Raw genomic sequence first — 23,617 nt, 5'->3', positions numbered from 1 at the left:
CCTTAAGAAGTGGTCAACTTAAAAGTCGGTTGCCTTAAAAGGCGGGTCAGCCTAGTTATAAAATAAAGTCCCGAGCCTGCCGAATGGATTTTCTGCTGAGCTGAGCAGGAGCGGCTGAAGCTCTCGTTCGCTTCAAAAGCATCGGCTCTTAGAGCTGGTTCGTTCGTGAATGACACATCACTAAAAACTGCACCCAGTACTCCAGACGAGGCCTCACCAGTGTGTTATAAAGCTTGAGCATCACCTCCTTGGACTTACGTAAAGTTGAATTATTTTACATTTAACATTTAACTCAAATATTTGTAGACCATCCATCCTTTCATCAATTCTGAAAGTCATTAATACCAATTATAGAATCAATATTAAATTCCTAATTGAAAATCTGACTTTGCTAAATAGTTGTAAAGAATGGACTACGACTACCCCTCCAACAGCACTTGGGCTCAAAACATGGCAGAATTTGAGAGATTGAAAGAGGCTGCCATTTTAATTTTTCAGGCACACAGCTATGATGACAGACATCAGTGAAGAGCTTGTAGGCTCAAACAGGCCTCGCTTTGACTCTGCCGCTTATGGAGGGCACTTCAGGTGAAATCCATTAGAGTGCAATGACCCAGCCCGCTAATGAGAGAAGGAAACATCTCGTCTACTTAATCCCACCAGCTCAAAGTGTAATGACTGTGCAAATCCAATTTCCTTCACACGGCTTGGATGATTATCTCTGTAGGAGAGCCAAGCCAGTGTGGCCCCTAGTGTCGAACTTCAATGCGCAGAACTGCCAGTTAAGTCCTGACTCGCCACAGCAGCATGTCGTGCCATCCATGGAAAGAGAGCTGTAATATCGGACGAGTGCACGTTGGCCCCAGAGCTGAACATTGTGGCAGATTAAAGTGTACTGAGTGTTGCTAATTTTCCACCCTAATCATTTTTTTACTATAAAATGGAAAGGATATGCATTTAGTGAATAAATACATGGCGCTTCATTTCATTAATGGCAATTAATGAAGCAAATTTCTTACCAGAAAGAGACTGATGTGAAAATGTAGGAAAGGGCCAGTGGAAACAGTGGGACAAAGAGGCGAGGAAACAGCTTTAACTGTAGTCGTTCATAAGAGCAGAATGTGAAGAGACTGCGATGACTTGCAAAGTATTTGTTTTTGTAAGTAAAAGTGAAGATTAAGGTAATGATTCTGAAGGCATTAAACGTTGACTGTATTTGAAGTTGCAAGGAGAGGTGAAGTGATGACTGGAAATCTTCTTCTGAAAACAACGTCAAATACGTGTTTGTCAACAGCTAAGTGGGGGGGCTCTGAAAGGCAGTCAGGCGTAAAGCTTCACACCCCGGCTAGTGGAAAAATCAGTCTTTGGTAATCGGTTTATTTCACAGTACATCATTGTGCAATTCCATTCACGTCTGTCTCTTTAAATCAGCGGTTTTCAACCTGTGAAGTAACAAAAAGGGGGGCGCGAAGATGTGAAAAAAAGAAAACAAGAATCGAAAATATGAAAAATACATCTATTGAAACCAAAACAAATTAACTTAAACTACATTCTGATACTGGAAAAATAAATATAGAGTTAGATAAATGTCGAAAAAAGGTAAGTAGGTATAATAAAACTTGTAGCGGTGTATCGGCAGCAAAAAATATAGGAATACATTTTATTAGGGTTTCAAAAAAACGTTAGGGGAGGCGCGATTAAAACTGTTATGAAAACTCGGGTTGCAAATACTTAAAGGTTGAGAAACACTGCTGTAAATCATTAATGACTGTATGGGACGAAATGTACAATATCGGTATATTTGCATTGATTTCATTTTCAAATATTGAAATACGACTTTGTTTTCTTTCATTCAAATACAGTATTCTCCCAGAAAAATTTAAAATCAATCACATATATTCACTACTTCCCCACTGATAGGTGAAGTGAATGGCACTGATGATCTCGTAACAATGGCTCCTATCAAGTGGTGGGATATCTTAGGCAGCGAGTGAACAGTTAGTTTGTGAGGGTGAGAAATGGGCAAGCATAGGGATCTGAGCGACTTTCACAAGGGTCAAACAGTGACGGGTAGATGACAGGGCCAAAACATTGTGGGGTGTTCCTGGTATATAGTGATCAGCAACTACCAAAAGTGGTTCAAGGAAGAACAAGTGGTGAACCGGCGACAGGCACCCAAGGCTTATTGATGCGTGTGTGGAGTGAAGGCAAGCTCTTCAGGTCGGATCCCACAGATGAGCTGCTGTGGCACAAATTGCTGAAAAATGTCTTTCTGGCCATGAGACAAAGGTGTCAGAACACTCAATGCATCACAGCTGGAGGTATATGGGGCTGTGTAGATGCAGAGTGGCCAGACTGACCATACTGACTCCTGTCCAAACCCTACAATGGGCAGGTGAGCTTCAGAACTGGACCACCAAGCGATGGAAGACGGTGGCCTAGTCTAATGAATCATGTCTTAGTTTAGATCGTATGGATGGCCAGGTGCGTGTGTGGCGTTTTAACCTGGGGAGGAGATGGCAGCAGGATGCACTATAGGAAGAAGATAAGCAGGCAGAGGCAGTGAGATGCTGTGGGAAATGGTCAACATGGAAAACGTTAAGTCCTGCCATTGACACGTATCACCTACCTAAGGACCATGACTATGTGCACCTCATCATGGCAGCAGCATTCCCTAATGGCAGTGGCTCCTTTCAACAGGTTAAAGTGCCCTTCCACATGGCAAAAAGTGTTCAGGTAAAGTTTGAGGAGCGTGACATGGAGTTCAAGGTGTTGACTTGGCTTCCTAATTTCCTAGATCTCAATCTGATCCAGCATCTGTAGGATGTGCCTGAAAAATAAGTCCGATTCAAGTAGTCCCCACCTTGTAACATATAAGACTTAGAGGATCTCCTGATAACATCTTGGTGTCAGATACCACAGGACACCTTCAAAGGTCTTATGGAGTCCATGAATTGACCAGTCACAGCTGTTCTGGCGGCGCAAAGGGGTGATACATAATATTAAGATTAAAAGTGCTTATACACATGAATATTGAGTGAAGCATGTTAAAGTTAGAGCCAATTACATCAAAGTAGCAGAAAACTGACAAAACTTAGATGGATTTTAAAGGCAGTGTGACATAATTAGATAGAAATATATATCTATTGTCACACACGTGCACATGGGAGGCAGCTAAAAGGCCAGAATGGGAGTAATTCCACTCCAGACCAGGGGGTGGCGGAGTGCACCGAGTCTTTTTCTCACTATTCTACAGACAATTCATGGGAAATTCCACCTGGCCCTGATGACATCATTTCTGGTTCCGACTCCTGTAATGATGTCACTTCCAGTTTGGAGCCCTTTGGTGATGTCACTTCCGGGCCCGAGCCTATGAATGAAGACCCTTCTGGTTCCGTCGCTTTTGACGTCACTTCCTATACTGGCCTTTAAAGCTGCCATCTTTTCTCTATCCCCTCAGTTCTGTTTTGGACTCCGATCAATACACATCTATACAACATTTAATCCTATTTTGCAGCCAGGATATAATATACGGGTGGCTGCCCCAAACCTTTTTTTGGACTCTTTGTCAATTATTGTGACAATATGTACAAGTATAAATATATATGTACAGTATATTCACCCACAATGCTCAAAAAAGTAAGGGAACACATAAATCACACATCGGATCTCGATGAATGAAATATTCAAGTGGAATATCTTTACTTAGTAATACTGTGTAATTTGTTGAGAGCTAAATGATGTAACAACAGTCAATAGAAAGCAAACTCACAAACCCATTGAGTGGTGGACTCAACATCACACCGAAAGTCAAAAAGTGAAATCACAGGCAGCTCCTAGCATGGCTCAGGAGTGTGTGTGGCCCACATGCCTATATGAACTCGTGACAATGTCTGCTCACGCTCCTAATGAGATGGTGAGTCGTGTCCTGGGAATTCTCTTCTCATCCCTGAATCAGGACATTACTGAGCTCCTGGACAGTCTGTGGCACTACTTGGTGGAGTCTGATGCACTGATACATAACGTCTCAGAGGTTCTCATTTGAATTCAGGTTTCGAGAGCACGTAGGCCAGTCAGTTTATCATTCAGGAACTGCCTACACTCTGGCCACATAATGTCGGTCATCGTCTTGCACAAGAAGGAACCCCGGGACCCCTGAACCAGTATAAGGTCTGACAATGGCTCAGAGGATTTCCTCCGGGTACCTAACAGCAGTCGGGGGACCATTGTCTAGAACGTGGAGGTCTGTTCGACTAACCAAAGATATGCCTCTCCAAATCATCACTGACTCACTGCCAAACCGGTCATGCTGGATGATGTTGCAGGCCACATGACGTTCACCACAACGTCTCTTTTACGTCTGTCACATGTGCTCAGTGTGAACCTGCTGTCATCTGTGGAGAGAACGGGGCATCAATGGAGGAGATGCCAATTGTGTATTCTCTGGTGAATGCCAATTGAGCTGTACAGTGATGAGCTGTGAGCACAGGTCCCACAGCTGGAGTCCAGGAGGAAAACGGATACAGATGTGAGGCAGGTCAACAAAAACTCACATAGGCAGTGGCTCATGGGGCTTGAACCCAGGATTCTGAATCTGTCAGGGAGCAGTGCTAGTCACTGTGCCACCAGCCCACACAAAAAAATCCAAAAATAATCAGACACGAGAACTAACAACAAAATAAAGAGAGGAATGTCTTACATTAAGGCGATTGATGTGCACTTGCTGAGGGGAGACATCCAGGGCTGCGGCAATGCCATCTCGAAACTTCTGTAGCAGTGTAATGTTCAGTTTGTGAATATCCAATTGTAGCTTCTGAAAAAGAAAGAAATCATATAACTTAATTGCATTGATTTTTTAAATATAAAAAGAAAGAAAAAAACTTTTGTTTTTTCTATTTTGTGAGTTATATTTGCAAACAGTGAAGTAAAGAAGAAGGACCCCACACCATGTTGGAAGAAAGAAGTCTAGAGTTAAACTTAAAAGAAGTGGTGAGGCGGCCTTCTGCTGTTAGGCACCTAAAATCTGAAATAGCTTACTGATAGAAATTCACCAGGCTAATACAGTGGAGCACTTTAAAAAAACTGCTAAAAACACATTACTTTAACATGGCTTTCTTATAGCTTCATTTTAGTGTAACCCTGATATTCCGTATGTGCATTGAATTATCATTTTTTTTTACCGTATCTCCGAAATCCATACCAACCCCTACTTTCTCTTCTGTTCTTTTTCCTGTTTTCTGTGGTGATGATCTGCACCACCACCACCTGATCAAAGCACCGTGATGTCCTTACATTGATGGATTTAAAGGCCAGAAGTCCACATGACCGTCATCATCAAGTTCTTCCATGTGAACCGTGAATACAATGAGGACTGATTGAGGTCATTTATGTTATGTGGAATGCCTAGAGGGGACTGGGTGGTCTCGTGGCCTCAGAACCCCTGCAGAGTTTGCTTTTTTTTTCTCCAGATATCTGGAGTTTTTTTTTTGTTTGTTTGTTTTTTCTCTCCTCCCTGGCCATCGGACCTTACTTTATTCTTTGTTAATCAGTATTGCCTAATTTTTACATTTTTTCTTTTTTTTTCATCCTGTAAAGCACTTTGAGCTACATCATTTGTATGAAAATGTGCTCTAGAAAAAAATGTTGTTGTTGTTGCACTGTTTGGCCTTGAAGGTACGAATCCCTACTCTCTCTTCTGTTTCCTTTTCTGGTGTCCTTTTGGTGGTGGCTTGTGCCACCACCAACTACTCAAAGCACCGTGATGTTCCAACAATGATGGATGGATTAAAAGCCAGAAATCTGTATGACCATGAACATCAAGTGATTCCATGAGAACCCTAACTACAAGCAGGACTATTTCATTTATGTTAGGTAGAATGCCCAGAGGGGACTGGGCGGTCCCGTGGCCTAGAACCCCTGCAGATTTTATTTTTTTTCTCCAGCCGTCTGGAGTTTTTTTTGTTTTTTCTGTCCACCCTGGCCATCGGACCTTACTCCTTTTCTATGTTAACAAATGTTGTCTTATCTTAATTTCTTATTTTGTCTTTTATTTGTTTATTTGTTTTGTTTGTTTATTTATTTGTTTATTTGTTTATTTGTTTCTTTTTTTTTGTTTTTTCTGTCCACCCTGGCCATCGGACCTTACTCCTTTTCTATGTTAACTAATGTTGTCTTATTTTAATTTCTTATTTTGTCTTTTCTTTTTCTTAATTATGTAAAGCACTTTGAGCAACTTTTTGTATGAAAATGTGCTATATAAATAAATGTTGTTGGTATTATAGGCAGCAGAGAAAAATTAACAACGGGCCAGGCATGGGTGCAAAAGCTTGACAGAATTATTGTGCTGTGGGCATAGAATGACTGCTTGGCTTGGGAATGTATCAGATAGATAGATAGATAGATAGATAGATAGATAGATAGATAGATAGATAGATAGCCATGAAAGATATATAATAGATAGATAGATAGATAGATAGATAGATAGATAGATAGATAGATAGATAGATAGATAGATAGATAGATAGATAGATAGATAGATAGATAGATAGATAGATAGATAGATAGATAGATAGCCATGAAAGGCACTATATAATAGATAGATAGATAGATAGATAGATAGATAGATAGATAGATAGATAGATAGATAGAATACATAGATAGATAGATAGATGATAGATAGATAGATAGATAGATAGATAGATAGCCATGAAAGGCACTATATAATAGATAGATAGATAGATAGATAGATAGATAGATAGATAGATAGATAGATAGATAGATAGATAGCCATGAAAGGCACTATATAATAGATAGATAGATAGATAGATAGATAGATAGATAGATAGATAGATAGATAGATAGATAGCCATGAAAGGCACTATATAATAGATAGATAGATAGATAGATAGATAGATAGATAGATAGATAGATAGATAGATAGATAGATAGATAGATAGATAGATAGATAGATAGATAGATATGATTGCCTTGCTTGTAGTCAGCTTGTGAAGTCATCTGCAGTGCCAGAGCTGTACTTTTCAGGTTTTGTTTTTCTAAGCTGAGAAGGCCATATAATGTCCCAATTGTATTCAAAAATGTTAAAAATAGTTGGCTGTTTCTTGTACTCCAAACACCCAATTAATATGGACTGCATGCAATTCCTTATGTTAGCAAGGTCAACTAGAAGCAACCTTGTTGACTTTATAGCCAAGCCATTATTATACTAATTAGATGGGATAAGTAAAAATGACCTTGTACTTTCAGATGACTTCTCAAAAATAAAAATAAAAAAGTGGTATAGAATGGTGATTACAGCATTTCCATGTAAATTTTGCTTTGGTAGGAAGTCACTCAATGGAAGATTCTACAATGCAGGACAATAGATTGTACTCTGCAATATTCAATCATGTACATGAGCTTAGTCTGTCAGTCATTACCCAACCCGCTATTTCCTAACTACAGGATCACGGGGGTCTGCTGGAGCCAATCCCAGCCAACACAGGGTGTAAGGCAGGAACAAATCCTGGGTAAGGCGCCAGCCCACCGCAGGGCACACACGCACACCAAGCACACACTAGGGACAATTTAGGATCACCAATGCACCTAACCTGCATGTCTTTGGACTGTGGGAGGAAACTCACGCAGACACCCAGAAGCGAACCCTGGTCTCCTTACTACGGGGCTACATGAGCTAATATAACATTTATTATGTATACAAATAGAGTATACAAATAGAATAGTATACAATACAAATAGAATAGTTTTTTAGATCCCATCACCAAACCTCCATTTACATGGAAGTAAAAAGAAAAGCAGTAGCGAAAGAAACCATTAAAGTGTTAAAATCCCCAAACCTCACACATGTGCCTTTAAAGAAGAAGGAACAAGACACTGATGATCCTCTGAAGTGTTATTAGATAAAGATATAAACCTTGGTCTGTCTAGCCTGTGCACTCACTAGAGGTTATGTATCACGTTACAACAACCTACGGAGGTGAAACCCCCTTGATGGAGACAACGCCACATAGGAGACCACCTTGGGATTTACTTTTTAACAGTGCATAAGTTGCAGTAGGGTCCCTTAGTGGCCTGCCTGGGCTCACATCACTGCACTAGATCATTAAATGACCTCGGGAAGATATTGTTTTTAATGAAAAGGCACAACACAGAAAACAGAAAAACTAAAAATTAAATCCTAATCACCATTCTCCTGTGTGATCTTAAGTGAGTGACATCCCCTGCAGCCCCCAGAGCACAAACACAGTGCACCAGCAGAGAGACAGGATCAGAAACACTACAATTCATTTTATTTGGTTTTATAGGCTCAAGTTTCCTTCAACATAGAAAGGACCTCAACACCATTTATTTACTCTTTCTCGAGATCTTTACTTTATAAACAGTAGGACTATTCCCAGAATACACCACCACAAAGTGCTTCATGTTGCCCCCAAATTGTGGTGTAACGGAAGTCTCTTGAAGAAAATAAAATCTGTCACACCCTGTGATATAAATAAGGTAGACTTAAAGCACACCTCTAGTGGGTTCTGCCAGAAAAGCATGGCTTAAGTGGAGACAAGTAAGGAAAGGCCCGAATATTTGCACCGCATGTCAGGCTGCCAGCCATGCACATGAAATGAAGAATACGCAGGAGAGCTCATTCTACAGTAACATGTTATCCTTACTGTACCCAAAGCCTGCACAGTGCCTGCTCACAAGGAGACGTTTTCAATGAGAAATCCCACAACTCACCTGAGGAGTGAAGAAAAGACCCGAGAAGATCTCTAGTGCTACACTGTATTCTCTGCTCTCACTCCCCTTCATCTCAATGTCACGCTGACCTGCGGGCCTAAAACTCGAGTGTCCTTCTCAGCAGATGACTCGCCACTGGAGTCGAGCTTGGTGTTTTTGCACGATGTCTGTTACTACCAGGGATGTTCCAGTTCCCTGTTCTGTCAGGTAGACTCCATAGGGAGCAGAAAGGTGAGGCAGAGTGCGGCTCCAGGGGCAACAACAGCAACTCAACAGCTCTGAAAGTGGTGGCAAGATGAAGAGACACGATGACAGAAAGAGCGGCAGCAGCCAGGAGAGTGAGGAGCATGGGGCTGTGCAGCGTGGAGAGCGGTGATAGTGAAGTAGCAGTACAACAGGAGCAAAAGGCATAATCCACACCGCCAGTACAATCACAGAATAAAGACACCCTATCATCACCTCCTTCATTATATTCATTCAAAGTAAAATCTTTTATATCTATGACCGTCCCTTAAAAATAGCTTTGTATAATGTTTCATTGTGGCAATGCCACTGCTTCACAGCTGTATCACCTTAGGTTCAAGTCTCATGGTTGCTATCCATGTGGAATTTACATATACATACAAATATATATATATATATATATGTATATCCACTTAACAGTGTCATCTCCAGACAGAGGAGTAGCTTCAGTGACAGACTTTTGTCACTGTCCTCTTCCACTGACAGACTGAGCAGATCGTTCCTCCCCCACACTATGCGACTCTTCAATTCCACCCGGGGGAGTAAATGCGAACATTAATTTTATTTTAATTCTTTTCATTTTTATTACTATTTAATTTAATATTGTTTCTTTGTATCAGTATACTGCTGCTGGATTATGTGAATTTCCCCTTGGGATTAATAAAGTATCTATCTATCTATCTATCTCTGTCATATACATATATATATATATATATATATATATATGTCTATTATAAAAGAAAATCTTGAGACTAGACTATGCCGAGAGATCTTCTCAAGTCCCGCCCTTCTGTCAACCATTTCAATCATTTTAACAGCCCACAGTCCTCCCACTTCTCATTCATGTGAATGCTTTTTTATTGGCACAGTTCCTGCACTCTCAGCTCTTATAAATTTTTACATTTTCCTCACTTTAGGATCCCAAATAAAGACGACTTATTATGTCCAAATCTTATTGAAGAATTTCATCCCGAAGGGTTATCAACAGAAGAAATGAGTACACAGCCAATCCTGGCACCGAGAAACGATGAAGTCAAACGAATTAACGTGAAAATTGTCGATCGGTTACACGGCAAATTGGTTAAATGCGCATCAATAGACTAGACTAGGCTGAAATGGTTGGTGGTGATGGTGTGGAAGATGAAAACATCAACTTAAAATATCACAAAGGATATACAGTACAGGTATACAACTGTTAACACTGTCTGGTCTTCCACCGGCTGAATTACTGTAGAAAGAAGGATGTATCTTAATGTTATTACCTAATTTAAATCTGAGTGATGGGCTATGAAATAGGGCAAGATTAGTTGTATTCAAAATTGGTTAAACAATTCTGACATGTAAAATTTTAACAGGTGACAAGAAACGTAATGTAGTACAACTTCAGGGGATAACATTAGTCACCAAATGAGATCTTGATATGCCATTCTTATTAAAACGTTTACAGTTTCCGGTTAGGATAGCATTTGATATGACAATTTAACAAATCACAGGGACAAACATTCAAAAAAGTCAGTTTATTTATTAGAGAGAAAGAAACGATATTCACTAACGGGCAGTTATATGAAAGTCCAAAAACGGAATCAAAATTCAATGCAATATTGACGAAAAGTTTTACAGTAAAAGTGTAAGTTTAAAAAGTATTTGTGTGTTAATTTCAAAGCCAAACAGAAGGAAAACGTATAAGGCAACGAATACCTCTAATGCATCATGAAACATAATTTACTTTCAATTGATTCCGTTTTACTCTTTTGTACTGTGGTTAATTACTCTCTTTAACGTAAACTAGTTATGTCTATTATGCATATGTAACAATTCCCATGAAATTAACAATCTGTTTAAATTGTACATCCACGTCTCTATACGTGAGCAGCAGAACCGCAAAGTGTCTAGTGTCCACCCGGAGGTTGGCGAGCAAATTGAGCAGGGGGCAGAGCCCACTAGTATGTGTATATATTGTAAGCTGGAGGGGTGATCGCACCCCAAGAGGACACAGATGCCCCTGGGAATACCCCTGAAACACAGACTACCCTCACATTGCTCCTTACCTTCTCACTTGCGCTATAACGCATAATACAAGCCTCGCGCGATACTCCGCTAACTTAAAAGCCTTGCGCAGCGCCTATCGGTTATGGAATTGATTGTTTGCCCCTCTCTCTCTCTCTCTCTCTCTCTCTCTCTCTCTCTCTCTCTCTCTCTCTCTCTCTCTCTCTCTCTCTCTCTCTCTCTCTCTCTCTCTCTCTCTCTCTCTCTCTCTCTCTCTCTCTCTCTCTCTCTCTCTCTCTCTCTCTAGCGGAACTGTCATCTCTGACTTGTCATGGAGCACGTTTAAGCGCATGTGTTTGCAGTGTTTGAATAAAAATCCTTCTTGTTTCTACGACCTCTTGTGTCCCTGTGCAAATCTGTGACCCAAGCGTGACAATATATATATATATATATATATATATATATATATATATATATATATATATATATATATATATATATATACATATATATATATATATATATATATACATATACATATATATATATATATATATATATATATATATATATATATATATATATATATATATATATATATATATATATATATATATTTTTCCTGAAGGTGTGCATATGTGATTAACAGGCAGAGGGCCATCTATCTATCTCTTATATCATCACTTAAGAACAGACTGACTTTTGGTAAGGGATCATCAGTAACTGATTAAAACCCATAGGGATGAAAAATTAAACAAGAAAAGAAAAGGAAAATCTGTTACAACATTCATTCTTAAATGATTTAAAGCAGCGTTTCTCAACCTTTAAGTATTTGCAACCTGAGTTTTCATAACAGTTTTAATTGCGCCCGCCCTAACGTTTTTTTGAAACCCTAATAAAATTTATTCTTATATTTTTTTGCTGCCGATTCACCGCAGTTTTATATACCAACTTAACTTTTATCAACATTTATCTAACTCTACATTTATTTTTCTACTATCAGAATGGAGTTTAAGTTCATTTGTTTTGGTTTCAATAGATGTATTTTTCATATTTTCGATTCGTTTTCTTTTTTTCACATCTTCGCGCCCCCTTTTTTGTTATGCCCCACAGGTTGAGAACCACCGCACTACCCAAAGCCACTTCAACCCTCACTAATGTGCAGCATCCACTTGGATGATACGACGGCAGCCATTTTTCTGCCAGTATGCTCACCACACATGAGCTGTTAGGTGGTGAACGGGTGAGCGATAGACAGCCAATTAAAGACACAGGGGATGATTAGGGACCCAGAATGGCTAGGCTGTGCTGGGCAGTTTAGCCGGGACATCAGGGCACACCCTGCTCTTTTATGACCCATAGAGAGTCAGGACGTTGGTTTTATGTTTCATACGCAGGACAGCACCATTGTGTCCCCATCACTACACGGTGGCATTGGGATTCACATTCAGACCACAGGGTAAGCACCCCCTGCTGGCCTCACCAACACCACTACCAGCAGAAACCCAAGCTTTTCCTGGTAGGTCTCCCATCCAAGTACTGTGCATGCTTAGCCTCAGGTGGACTACATGTATGGGGAATGTCCTGTGCCCTGGTATGATGAGTGGATGGCAGATTTCAAAGCTGCCCCACCAATTACACAGCGCTCATTCAGAAGTGATGCCATAGCTTATCATTTAAGTGATGTCACCACTTTTGTATGCTTGACTATCACTAGATTTAGAAGCTGTCATGATGTCACCAGCATTGTCACTATTATCACACCTTTGCCTGCCCTGCTACCTCGCGTGCTGCTCTCTCCAGATCACTTGAGTCAGTAAACTCGGTGTGGGCGACCAGAGAGAAGTGCAGTGGCGTTAAAGAGAATATAACCATCAAGTCCAGCGGCTGTAATACTTCTTTGAAAAACAAAGAACACCTATTTTTGGATATTTGCCGTGTTTTATTCCAGCCGTGTGCAGATCCAGTTGACGGTAACAGGGCGCCAGAGCCTGTCCGGTACAAATTCAAATACACAAACGACCAAATTTAAGAGCTGAGGCGTTAACGGGGGACACCGTGTTCTTCCTGCGGTCTCGAGGACGTTAACTTCAACAGCATCAGCTCTTCATCAGTCATGTGTCTGCTATGCCCCACGGGTCACTTGTCACACACAAAAGAGGCACTTAAAGGACCAACCGTACGTGACAGGATGCTCGGATGTTTGTCATTTGTGGGCTCCGTCACGTTCTCCTTGAGGCTTCCACTTAAGCTTTGGTAGACAGGAGCGCAAATATCAGCTGTGTTTGGAGAAGGAGGGTCATTAGAGTCCACCTCCACACCATCTGCCGCCCCTCGCCCCGCGGACTTTTACAAATTGCTATCGACCCATTTCCAGCGGGCATTCGGTAAACAGCAGATAAGCGGAGAGGCACGAGTGAGATAATGGGCGACGTGGTGTCGAGAGGTGGAGGCACAGCCGTGAGACTGGCAAAACAAAAAAAAAAAAAAATCTAGAAAGGGAATGACAGCAACTGGTTTAGAAAACTAAAGGACAAGTATAACAGTGAAAGGGCAAGTGGGGTGGGACTCGGGGAGCGGTGGTGGTCTTTCTACTAACGGAAGGGGTAAACCTGCTGAGACGGGGTGCTGTTTAAATGGGCCGCCCTCGTCTGTCTTTAGTGTTACATGAGCATAAAATGAAATGAACTGAGCCTTTATAATGTCCCGTTAAGAGAATCTGTCAGAGGGGTCGAAGTCTGGGCCAAGTGGAAGAAAGTAAAAATGGCAGATACAATTCCCAGTGTTAAGTCTCATCCTGCTCGCAGGTCTAATTTTTAGTATTTATTTAGCTCACGTTGTGTAAGTCTTTCTACCCCATTTTGAACTGCAAAAATTCAATTCAGTATCATGTGGGTGTCCTTTCTCATCCTGAGCCTGTTCCCTGTGTTTCAACATGCGGTGCAGACTGGACGTTAAACCTGAATGGCCATGTCACAAATCTGTAAACAATTGTATTCTATCCCTAATGGCACAATATACAGTATAAACAGTAGGGGGTGCCACTGAGCCCAAAACCCCAGATGCAATCACATCCAAAGCAGTCACGGGTTCAAAAACAGTCCCTTTTTTGTTAATAAACGTTACCTTCCCAGATCCAATAAGGACAACCAAAGTAAAGAGCCCCCCAAAATAATCCTCTTTCTGAACTAGTGTGGTGCTGAGGTGTCACCCATAGGCTGCAGTCAGGTCCTAATCTGCACTTCTGCAATTTCTTTAAACCCTTAGGAATGGGACCAGCACAGAAAGGTTCTACATAAAATGACAGGATCACTGGCCCACTGCGCGGTCTTAGTTGAGTCACGTTACCTTCCATGCCTTTGATTAGATAAGTTAGCATGAAGAGATTTGATCTGTCTGATTCAAAGGCATTATAATCAAATCAGGTAATCATAGAAGCAAATAAGCTATGAAGCTGACTACATAGAATATCTAAAGAATGAGACCTCCAAAAAGCCCACAGAACCAATCTCACCCAAGGCAAGCCTAACCGAGGAAAATGGGATGCTTATGGCCTGGCTAGGCCTCAAATAGAGGTAAGCTTTAAAGTCCAAAAAAAAATTGTCCCAAAACCTTTAACCAGGGAGAGAACTGTTTAACTCAGGCTGAAGCAGAGATAAGTCTGACAAAAAAAAAAAAATAATAACCAGTTTAATTAATAAAAATATGGAAATACTGATTAAAAGTGCCAAACAAGGCAAAAAGGTCTAAACACTTTTAGCAAGTCCCAAAATGTTAAACAGAAATTAAAATCGTTAAACACAGCTAAAATGTCAAAAAGCCAGAAAAAAAAACCCAAAAAACACAAAGAACTAGCATATAAAAATGAGAGCAGAACTAAAACACACCAGCACATACAATGTACAGCAGAGGGACTGCATATCCCATGAGCCTTTATAAGACTGGGAGGAGTCCCTCAACAGAGATTGACAGGTGGCCCCACCTCTTAGGGAACCACCCACAAAACATTAAGGACATGGCAGTACAATGATTCTCACATAGAAACAATTAAACTGGCTAAAAACATACAGAATTAAATAAAGAATAAGCACAAACAACAATATTGACATAAATACTAATAAGGAAAGAATTACAAATGAATGAAAAATATGTTACGAGAGGGATTTAGACATAAGCCAGCTGCAGTCAGGTCCTAATCTGCGATCCTGAGTTCATTTTTCATGTGGTGGGTGTAGTAATGTGCTGTATCAGCGCGCGCTCCTAACATCTCTTTCTCTCTTCACTCTCCTTCTGCCAAACCTCGTCATCTTCCTACTAACTCTGACTGCCCGCTTTAGATGACGTGTCTCCTTTCACCTACCGTTATTTCTGGGGCTGGTACACAGTGTATAGGAAGCACGTATGGGTCAGATAGGAATCCCACAAAGTAGGGAACATAGCCCCCTACAGCATCCCCAGTAGCACCCACAGAAACCCAACAGGGCTGTGTTCAGGAAATCCATTTCCCACGATGCCCTGTGGGTATCTGAACAGGACCTGAATTCCATGGACACTGCCCTCTAGTATACACTGTGTGCACAATTATTAGGCAAGTTGTATTTTTGAGGATTAATTTTAATATGGAACAAACACAGTGCTATCAGTCAATCCAAAATGTTAATAAACCTGAAACCTGAATGTTTCACAACGGAAATGTGAGTGTGAACATCATCAGGGTATTACATATGTGCGCAAAATTATTAGGCAACTATTAGTGTGCAGATTTATTAAGCAAATAAAGGAAAAATGAAAATTTTCCCATCTCACTTGTTTATTTTCATCTATTATAGTGAGAATAATAAACAAACACCTCAAAATTTACAAATAAACATCTCTGACATTTCAAAAAAAATAAATCAATCAATCAATGACCAATATAGCCACCCTTCTTTCCAATAACAGTCATAAGCCTTTCCATTCATGGAGTCTGTCAGTTTCTTGATCTGTTGACGATCAGCTTTTTGTGGAGCAGTGACTACAGCCTCCCAGACACTCTTCAGAGAGGTGTATTGTTTTTCTCCCCCGTAAATCTAGCGTTTAAGAAGTGCCCACAAGTTCTCGATAGGGTTTAGGTCAGATGAGGAAGGGGCCATGTCATTATTCCTTCATCTTTAAGGCCTTTACTGGCTGGCCACGCAGTGGAGAACTTCGATGCAAGTGATGGAGCATTGGCCTGCATAAAAATCATGGTCTTTTTCCTGTATCACTGTTTGAAGAAAGTGTCTTTGAAAAACTGGCAGTAGTTTTGGGAGTTGATTTTGAGTTCATCTTCAATGCAAAAGGTCCAACTAGCTCATCTTTAAAAATACCAGCTCATACCAGTACCCCACCTCCACGTTGGAGTGGAGCTCTGTGCCCATTACTGATCCACAGGTCCATCCATCTGGTCCATCAAGAGTCACTCTCATCTCATCGGTCCATAAAACCTTTGAAAAAAATCTGTCTTCAGATATTTCTTGGCCCAGTTTTGACGTTTCAACTTATGTTTCTTGTTCAGTGGTGGTTGGGTTTCAGCCCTCCTTACCTTGGCCATGTCTTTGAGCACTGAACACCTTGTACTTCTGGGCACTCCAGGTAGGTTGCAGCTCTGGAATATGAAAGTACTGGAGGATAATGGCTTCCTGGTAGCTTCACGTTTGATTCTTCTCAAATCTTTGGCAGCTAATTTGCGTCTTTTGTTCTCAACACGTTTCTTGCGAGCCTGTTGACTATTTGCAACAAAATGTTTGATGGTTCTGTGATCACACACCAATATCTTAGCAATTCCAAAAGTGCTGCATCCCTCTGAAAGACTTTTCACAATTTTTGACTTTTCAGAGTCAGTTAAATCTCTTTTTTGGCCCATTTTGCCGGAGGAAAACTAGCTGCCTAATAATTCTGCACACCTTGATATAGGGTGTTGATCTCCTTAGGCCACACCCTCCCTCATTACACAAATACACATCACCTGACGTGCTTAAATCCAATAAGCATTCAAGTTAATACAGCTTGGAGTTGGAATATACGCATTAAAAATGATGATATGGTCAAAATACTCACTTGCCTAATAATTGTGCACACAGTGTAATGGGGGACATAGAACCAGGGTGCTGATGTCTCTCCTCGTCCTCCTATCATACTGGCCTCCGTTCCAGGTAAGGATTCTTATTCCCATCTGGTCAGAGAGCCTGTCCCTTCCCCTTTCCTTCACTGGGCAAGGAATTGCCCCCTGGGATGTCCATCTGCCTCCTGTAGCACTCACAACAGTGATATAAAAGTCAATACCAGGAGTTTCACCACTTTGTTTCCACCACTTTCTCCATTATTAATCAATTATGATTGGTAACGGAACAAATGATTTTGCCTTGATTTGAACTCTTAGAGGGCTGAATATTTTTTCCAAAAAGCATAGTTTCTCAAAAGCAATGGGTTCACACAGAAATCAACATAAAACATCTGTTGCTGCACGCTGTCGCTGCCAGTTTGCCAAGAATGTGTGGCCAGGCTGTCTTTGCGTGGCTGGGACAAAGTCGCAGTGCATTGCAATCTGGTTTCTACCTCTTAGCCTTGTTAAGTGGCAGTCCTCCATGGCGAACATTGTCAGTACAACGATTAGCTGGGGACCAGTCAGCTGAAGCTGGAACCTCACATTCGTTTTCAATCACTTGTATCAAAATCTGAGTCCGACAAATCATAGTCCAGTTCAGAGATAATAGGCAAAATGTCGTCCATGGAGTATTTTGCTTTACGCATTCGCTTAGATCTCTCACCAGATGTCAGTGCCATTTTTGCCATTGTTTGCGCCTTGCTACTCACGCGAGCTCAGGAAATCTCGGTCATACCAATGAATCTAACTTTCCTTCTAGCAATGGGAGTCCAACTAAAACATAACGGTTGGTTTTGTCACAGTTTACAGTCGATTACCATCGTCAGCTCCTCCTTCTGACAAAAGTCATACAAATCAGCCCTGAAAGAGTTAATAAACTTGTATTTTTTTTCATTAACAAGCAGCCAAACAAGGCAGCAGATAACCAGCTAACTCAGATCTCATACTGTCATACAGGCGTGCTGCTCCGGGGTTGATGCTGTGTCCTTAGCCCCTTTTTTTGATCTTTTATTGAGTTTATTAAAACATGTAACATTCCATACAATCAAGTCAAAACTTAACACTAAATTCCATTAAACCCCCATCCATGAGGAATAGAGGAGGGTCGACAGCCAGAGTAAAACAACTGAGAGTAGGAAAGAGAGAAAGGAGTCTTTTCCTCCACTTTAAATGCTTTTTCTAAAATATTATTGATTAAATCCCGCCAGGTTTTTTAAAAAAAATTGTACTGATCCTCCAAGTGAGAATTTGATTTTTTCCAATTTCAAATAGTATATAACATCAGTTACCCATTGACTTAGAATAGGAGAGTTAGGAGTCTACCAGTTGAGCAAGATAAGTCGACGTGCCAGTAGTGTAATGAAGGCAATCACAGTTTGTTTGTCCTTTTCCACTCCTCCCCTGCAGAACAGATGATTGACGGCTCGGACACCTCTGATGTCACTTCCAGTGCCTGTCCTCCTGGACCCGCCTCTTCCTGCCAGAAGGACTGAAAACCGGAAGCTCCACCATCTTTGTCAGTTCTGTTCTGACATCTCATCTGAATTATTGTGTTTTATTTGTTCTTTGTTTTGAAATTCAATTATATGGGACGACCAGGCTGGTGCCCCAGCTCTTTATTGTTATCATTGTTATCTTCTTTCTCTTACAATACAATATCTGCTGCAATAAAATATTTGAAAAGAAAAAAAGAGAAGGCCTGAGAAATATTTATCTGATGTGGTCCAGAAATATTTTAAAGGGTGATCAAACTGACAATGCGATTTGGCGAAGACTAATGTGGCGGAGTGAGAACACTAACAAGTCATAGAAATAAATAACAGCTACAAGAAACAGGAGATTGGTAAGAGGGGAAATGGACCATGTGAGATCTGTTGGCTTGCTTCTCATCTTCGTTTTTTTTACTATTTGGCAACCAGTAATGGGATAAAATAAAGCATGTCAATTATACTGTAATTAAGACAAAAGAAGTCTGTTAAATTAGCTGCAATATTTAGAAAGCAGGTGGAAAGGAGATCTGCAGCCACTGCCAAGCCCAGAATCTCAGTTTGACACCCTTGGTCCACAGTCTTTCAGTTCCAAGTTTCTAAATCTAACTGCAGGCAATAAATAACACATAGCAGCTTTTACATCATTTTATTATTCTGTTAATAAAAGAACAGGCTAATGTCACAGGGGGCTGGGGGACAGACCCACCCAGGACTCCTGGAAGGACCGGGAGGTGGCATAAGTGGTGGCACAAGTGGGCAACTGCCCTGGATTGGGAGAGGAGCACGGAGGCTCAAGCCCATGGGAGCCCGTGGCCACTGCCAGGGGGCGCCCCCTGGAAGCATTTACTTCCGCCACACCCGGGAACATGGAGGATGATCTTTCAAGGGACACCCGGAGTGCTTTTGGGTGCTCTCCTGACACTTCCGCCACACCAGGAAGTGTCGTCAGATGGAGCACCTGGAGCACGTGCGGGTGGGAATAAAAGGGGCCGCCTCCCTATAATCGGGGGAGCTAGAGTCGGGAGTGGGAGCAGGACAAAGCTGCCGTGAGGAGAGGAAAGGCGGCTACGGACATTGGAGAAGGAAGCCCAGAGTAAAGGTGACTGGTGCTGGGAGCACAGTGTGCTGTGCGGGGCTGTGTTGTTTGTAGAAATAAAACGTGTGCTTTTGATAAAGATGTGGTTTCAGTCTGATGGTGTCCGAGCACATCTCGCACTAAGAGCTAAGAGACTTTTTTTTTTTCTTTCATTTTTCAACATTTTCAGTGAGTAGCGTACTCTGTGCGTGATTGGACTATCAGAGCTCCAGTTTTTGGAGCATTTACACAGTGAAAATTTCTTTAGACCCTTAGGAATGGGACCAGTACAGAAAGATTCTACATAAAATGACAGGATCACTGGCCCACTGTGCCGTCTTAGGTGAGTCACATTACCTTCCATGCCTTTGATTAGATAAGTTAGCATGAAGAGATTTGATCTGTCTGATTCAAAGGCATTATAATCAAATCAGGTAATCATAGAAGCAAATAAGCTATGAAGCTGATTACATATAATATGTAAAGAATGAGACCTCCAAAAAGCCCACAGAACCAATCTCACTCAAGGCAAGCCTAACCAAGGAAAATGGGATGCTTAAGGCCTGGCTAAGCCTCAAATAGAGGTAAGCTTTAAAGTCCAAAAAAAAGCTTTAACCAGGGAGAGAACTGTTTAACTTGGGCTGAAGCAGAGATAAGTCTCACAAAAAAACTATAAAAAATAACCAGTTTTATTAATAAAAATAAGGAAATACTGTACAATGGCTTAAAAGTACCAAACAAGGCAAAAAGGAGTTGCCTAAACAGGTAATCCACTGTTAGCAAGTCCCAAAATGTTAAACAGAAATTAAAATCCTTAAACACAGCTAAAATGTCAAAAAGCCAGAAAAAAAAACAAAAAACCAAAGAACTAGCATATAAAAATGAGAGCAGAAGTCAAAACACACCAGCACATGCAATGTACTGCAGAGGGACTGCATATCCCATGAGCCTTTATAGGGATGGGAGGAGTCCCTCAACAGAGATTGACAGGTAGCCCCGCCTCTTAGGGAACCACCTACAAAACACAAAGGACATGGCAGTACAATGATTCTCACATAGAAACCAAACAATTAAACTGGCAAAAAAAAAAATACAGAATTAAATAAAGAATAGGCATAAACAACAATATTGGCATAAACACTAATAAGTAAAGAATTACAAATGAATGAAAAATATGTTATGAGAGGGATTTAAACATAAGCCAGGTGAGGAACATGACACATATCCACTTAAAGATACTGGTTCTTTAATGGCACTTTAGTAGCTTGTGTGGTATTTTGTGAGACAGTTGCTTGGCAGAGAAGCCCATCATTCTGGAAAGGGGTCTTGGCATATGCAGCTTAATATGTGGACAAATCAGTTTGCAGGATAGTGACAGAGCAGGAAAACCTGAACTGGTCCTGTGTGATTGTATGCAGTGAGAGTCCTTTCATAATCAGCAGCCCATTTGGTGTTTCACAAGTCTGTCGGCGTCTGTTCGCGGTTATTTATGGAATTTCACAATACAAATCTAAATAAGCAGAAGCTCTTTCTGGATCCATTCATGTGGAGGTTTCGTTTGGGAGCCAAAAATGGCTCCCTACTTTGAAGAATCACTTTGACACCTTTAGTTTTACGAGTGTGGGTGAATGAATTTAGTCCAAATTGTTAGAAAGTGATCAGCTGTCAAACTCTGAGGAAACATCTCAAAACAAAGTCTTCCGGCAATGGTATTAACAATTAAAATGTATTATCCCAACTACTTACGGGGTCATTGGAAGATGCCAGGAAATCACAAGCAGGCAATTAAAGGAAAAGTGTTGATGTGAATAACCTAAAACAGACTCCATTGTTAAAACACAGGATTGTGAAGAATTTTACAAATCCAACGAACACTAAACTGGAAAAGAGGATGAAACATATCGACATCCAAAGCTTTGTTTGATGATGTTAGAATTAAAACAAGAGTGACATTATCGGTCTGGCTGTCTTTGTCATTGTCACTAGAGGTACAGGGTCCCTGTCACCTGATCAAATGAAAGGGCAGGCTGAGTGCTTCAAATGATTTAAATGGATTAAGAACAAAGAAATCGCCATCAAATGCATATAAACACCAATCACAATATGCATGAAAGAAGGAATGAGGATTTTCTAGGGTAAAACATTTTGTATGAATTTGTAACGTGCTTCTGACTATAACTTCCTGTTTTGCTAGGAGATTTTGAAATATCTGTACCCAGCATGTTAGCAAGGGAATGATGAAATAATGATAATTAATATTCTGTTCTCCATAAGAATGCATATGTAACAAGTCCTATTTAATGAAACCTTTGATAGGTGATTATACCATTTATCTGTATGCTGATTGGTTCAAGTAGAATGTCTCTTGACTCTGCTATGCAAATGAACCCGGCTTACTTAAGATCATCCCTTTGTTATCTTCGCCAGTCTTGTCGTACAATCTCATCTGATTACATGCTGAGGTTCCCTCAGGCCTGTTACAATAAAGGATGCCATGTAGGTGAAGCTATTGGTAATGGTGAGCTTGACTGTTCTTTATTCAAAATACTAATTTCCCTGATTGAATATACACTCCAACTGATTCATTAAAGGGTTGTGTGATAAGACAAAAGGGTGTGACAAAGAACAATTTCTTTAAGTGAATATGAAATTGATCCGTTGGGCTTTGAAAATATCTTTTAGTATATTGACGAAACAGAAATCTTGAATGTATGATAGGCTTCCGGAAAGTAACAGCTCAAGAACTTTTGGATTTAGCCTATGCTTATTAAAATGCAGAAAAGGGACTTTTAAAATCTGCAGAAACCAATTGGTTTTTCATGCGTCTGTTACCGTCTCTTCTTGGCTATTTATGCAGCCTGTTACAGATCTAAATAAATAAAGACTCCTCCTGGAACCTTCTTGTGGACCATTGTTTAGGGATCCAAAAACAGTTCCCTGTGGCATTGCTCTGAAAAACCACTTGGGCACCATAATATTCTGAAGAGTGGAGATACATAACGCATTATCATTTTAATTAGCAATAAAAATTGTATGCATAGTGTGATTTGCATATACAAGCCACAGACAAAAATTTTGAAATATTTTTAATATATTTTTAAACCTTTATATTAAGAGGCATTTAGTAAACACCTTACACACATAAAATAATGCTTACTCATGAATCTGAACTAAATAAACAGGATATATAAATGTATAATCGGATGGACAGACGTAATGATTTTAAGTAAACTATTTAGCATAAACTTGAATACATGGCAGTATTTGAAATTTGTATCTGAAATGAATATGCATGAAGTATTTAAATTACCCCGTGAAATGAACATGCAGAGATAATCTAAACACAACATCAAAAGGCACCAAACACCTGAGTTATAAGGAAAAATCAATATTTTAATATGCATTTGTAATAAATATACATTTAATGTTAATCGTTTCAATTTAAACCCTGATTTAACATGGAGAAACTATCTTTTAAAACGTCAATAATTCTCTTAAACTACACTGCTCAGAAAAATGAAGAGTCTAACAGCAAATCAATGAGGCTTCAGGGATCTCAATCTTTCCAGTTAGGAAGCCAAAGTGATTGTGAATCAACTTCACCTGCTTTGGTGCCAATGAAAGTGACAACAGGTGACTTAGAGAGACAACAGCAAGACAACCCCTTGAAGGGAATGGTTAGCCACAGTCAGTTGCTCTCTCCTTATCCTTCCTGACTGATTCTTCTCTAGTTTTGTGTTTTGCTTGTGTCCTTCTCACTACTGGTAGGCAGAGGTGGTACCTGCAGTCGATTTAGGTGGCACAGATTGTCCAGAAGGTTTGCTGTTCCTCCCAGGATAGTCACAAGAGCATGGAGGAGACACCAGGAGATGGGCCATTACACAAGGAGAGCCTGAGAGAGCTGTAAAAGGACATCAACCCAGCAGCAGGACCGGTATCTGCTTCTTTGTG

At 40.5% G+C, this 23,617-nt stretch overlaps 1 protein-coding gene across 1 annotated transcript in view; it reads right to left on the bottom strand.

Annotated features, from left to right (window-relative positions):
• ptprr (protein tyrosine phosphatase receptor type R) overlaps positions 1–23,617 on the bottom strand; it is a 261,788-nt gene that overhangs the window by 136,469 nt on the left and 101,702 nt on the right. The window contains exon 3 of the mRNA XM_039759911.1: positions 4,700–4,813. Within this exon, the coding sequence (XP_039615845.1) occupies positions 4,700–4,813 (114 nt within the window). The remainder of the gene's footprint in view (positions 1–4,699; positions 4,814–23,617) is intronic.

Source organism: Polypterus senegalus, chromosome 8, assembly GCF_016835505.1.
Source record: "Polypterus senegalus isolate Bchr_013 chromosome 8, ASM1683550v1, whole genome shotgun sequence".
Classification (NCBI taxonomy): Eukaryota; Metazoa; Chordata; class Cladistia; order Polypteriformes; family Polypteridae; genus Polypterus; species Polypterus senegalus.
Note: the sequence above shows the minus strand (reverse complement) of the source record. Positions and strands in the feature narration are given on the sequence as shown.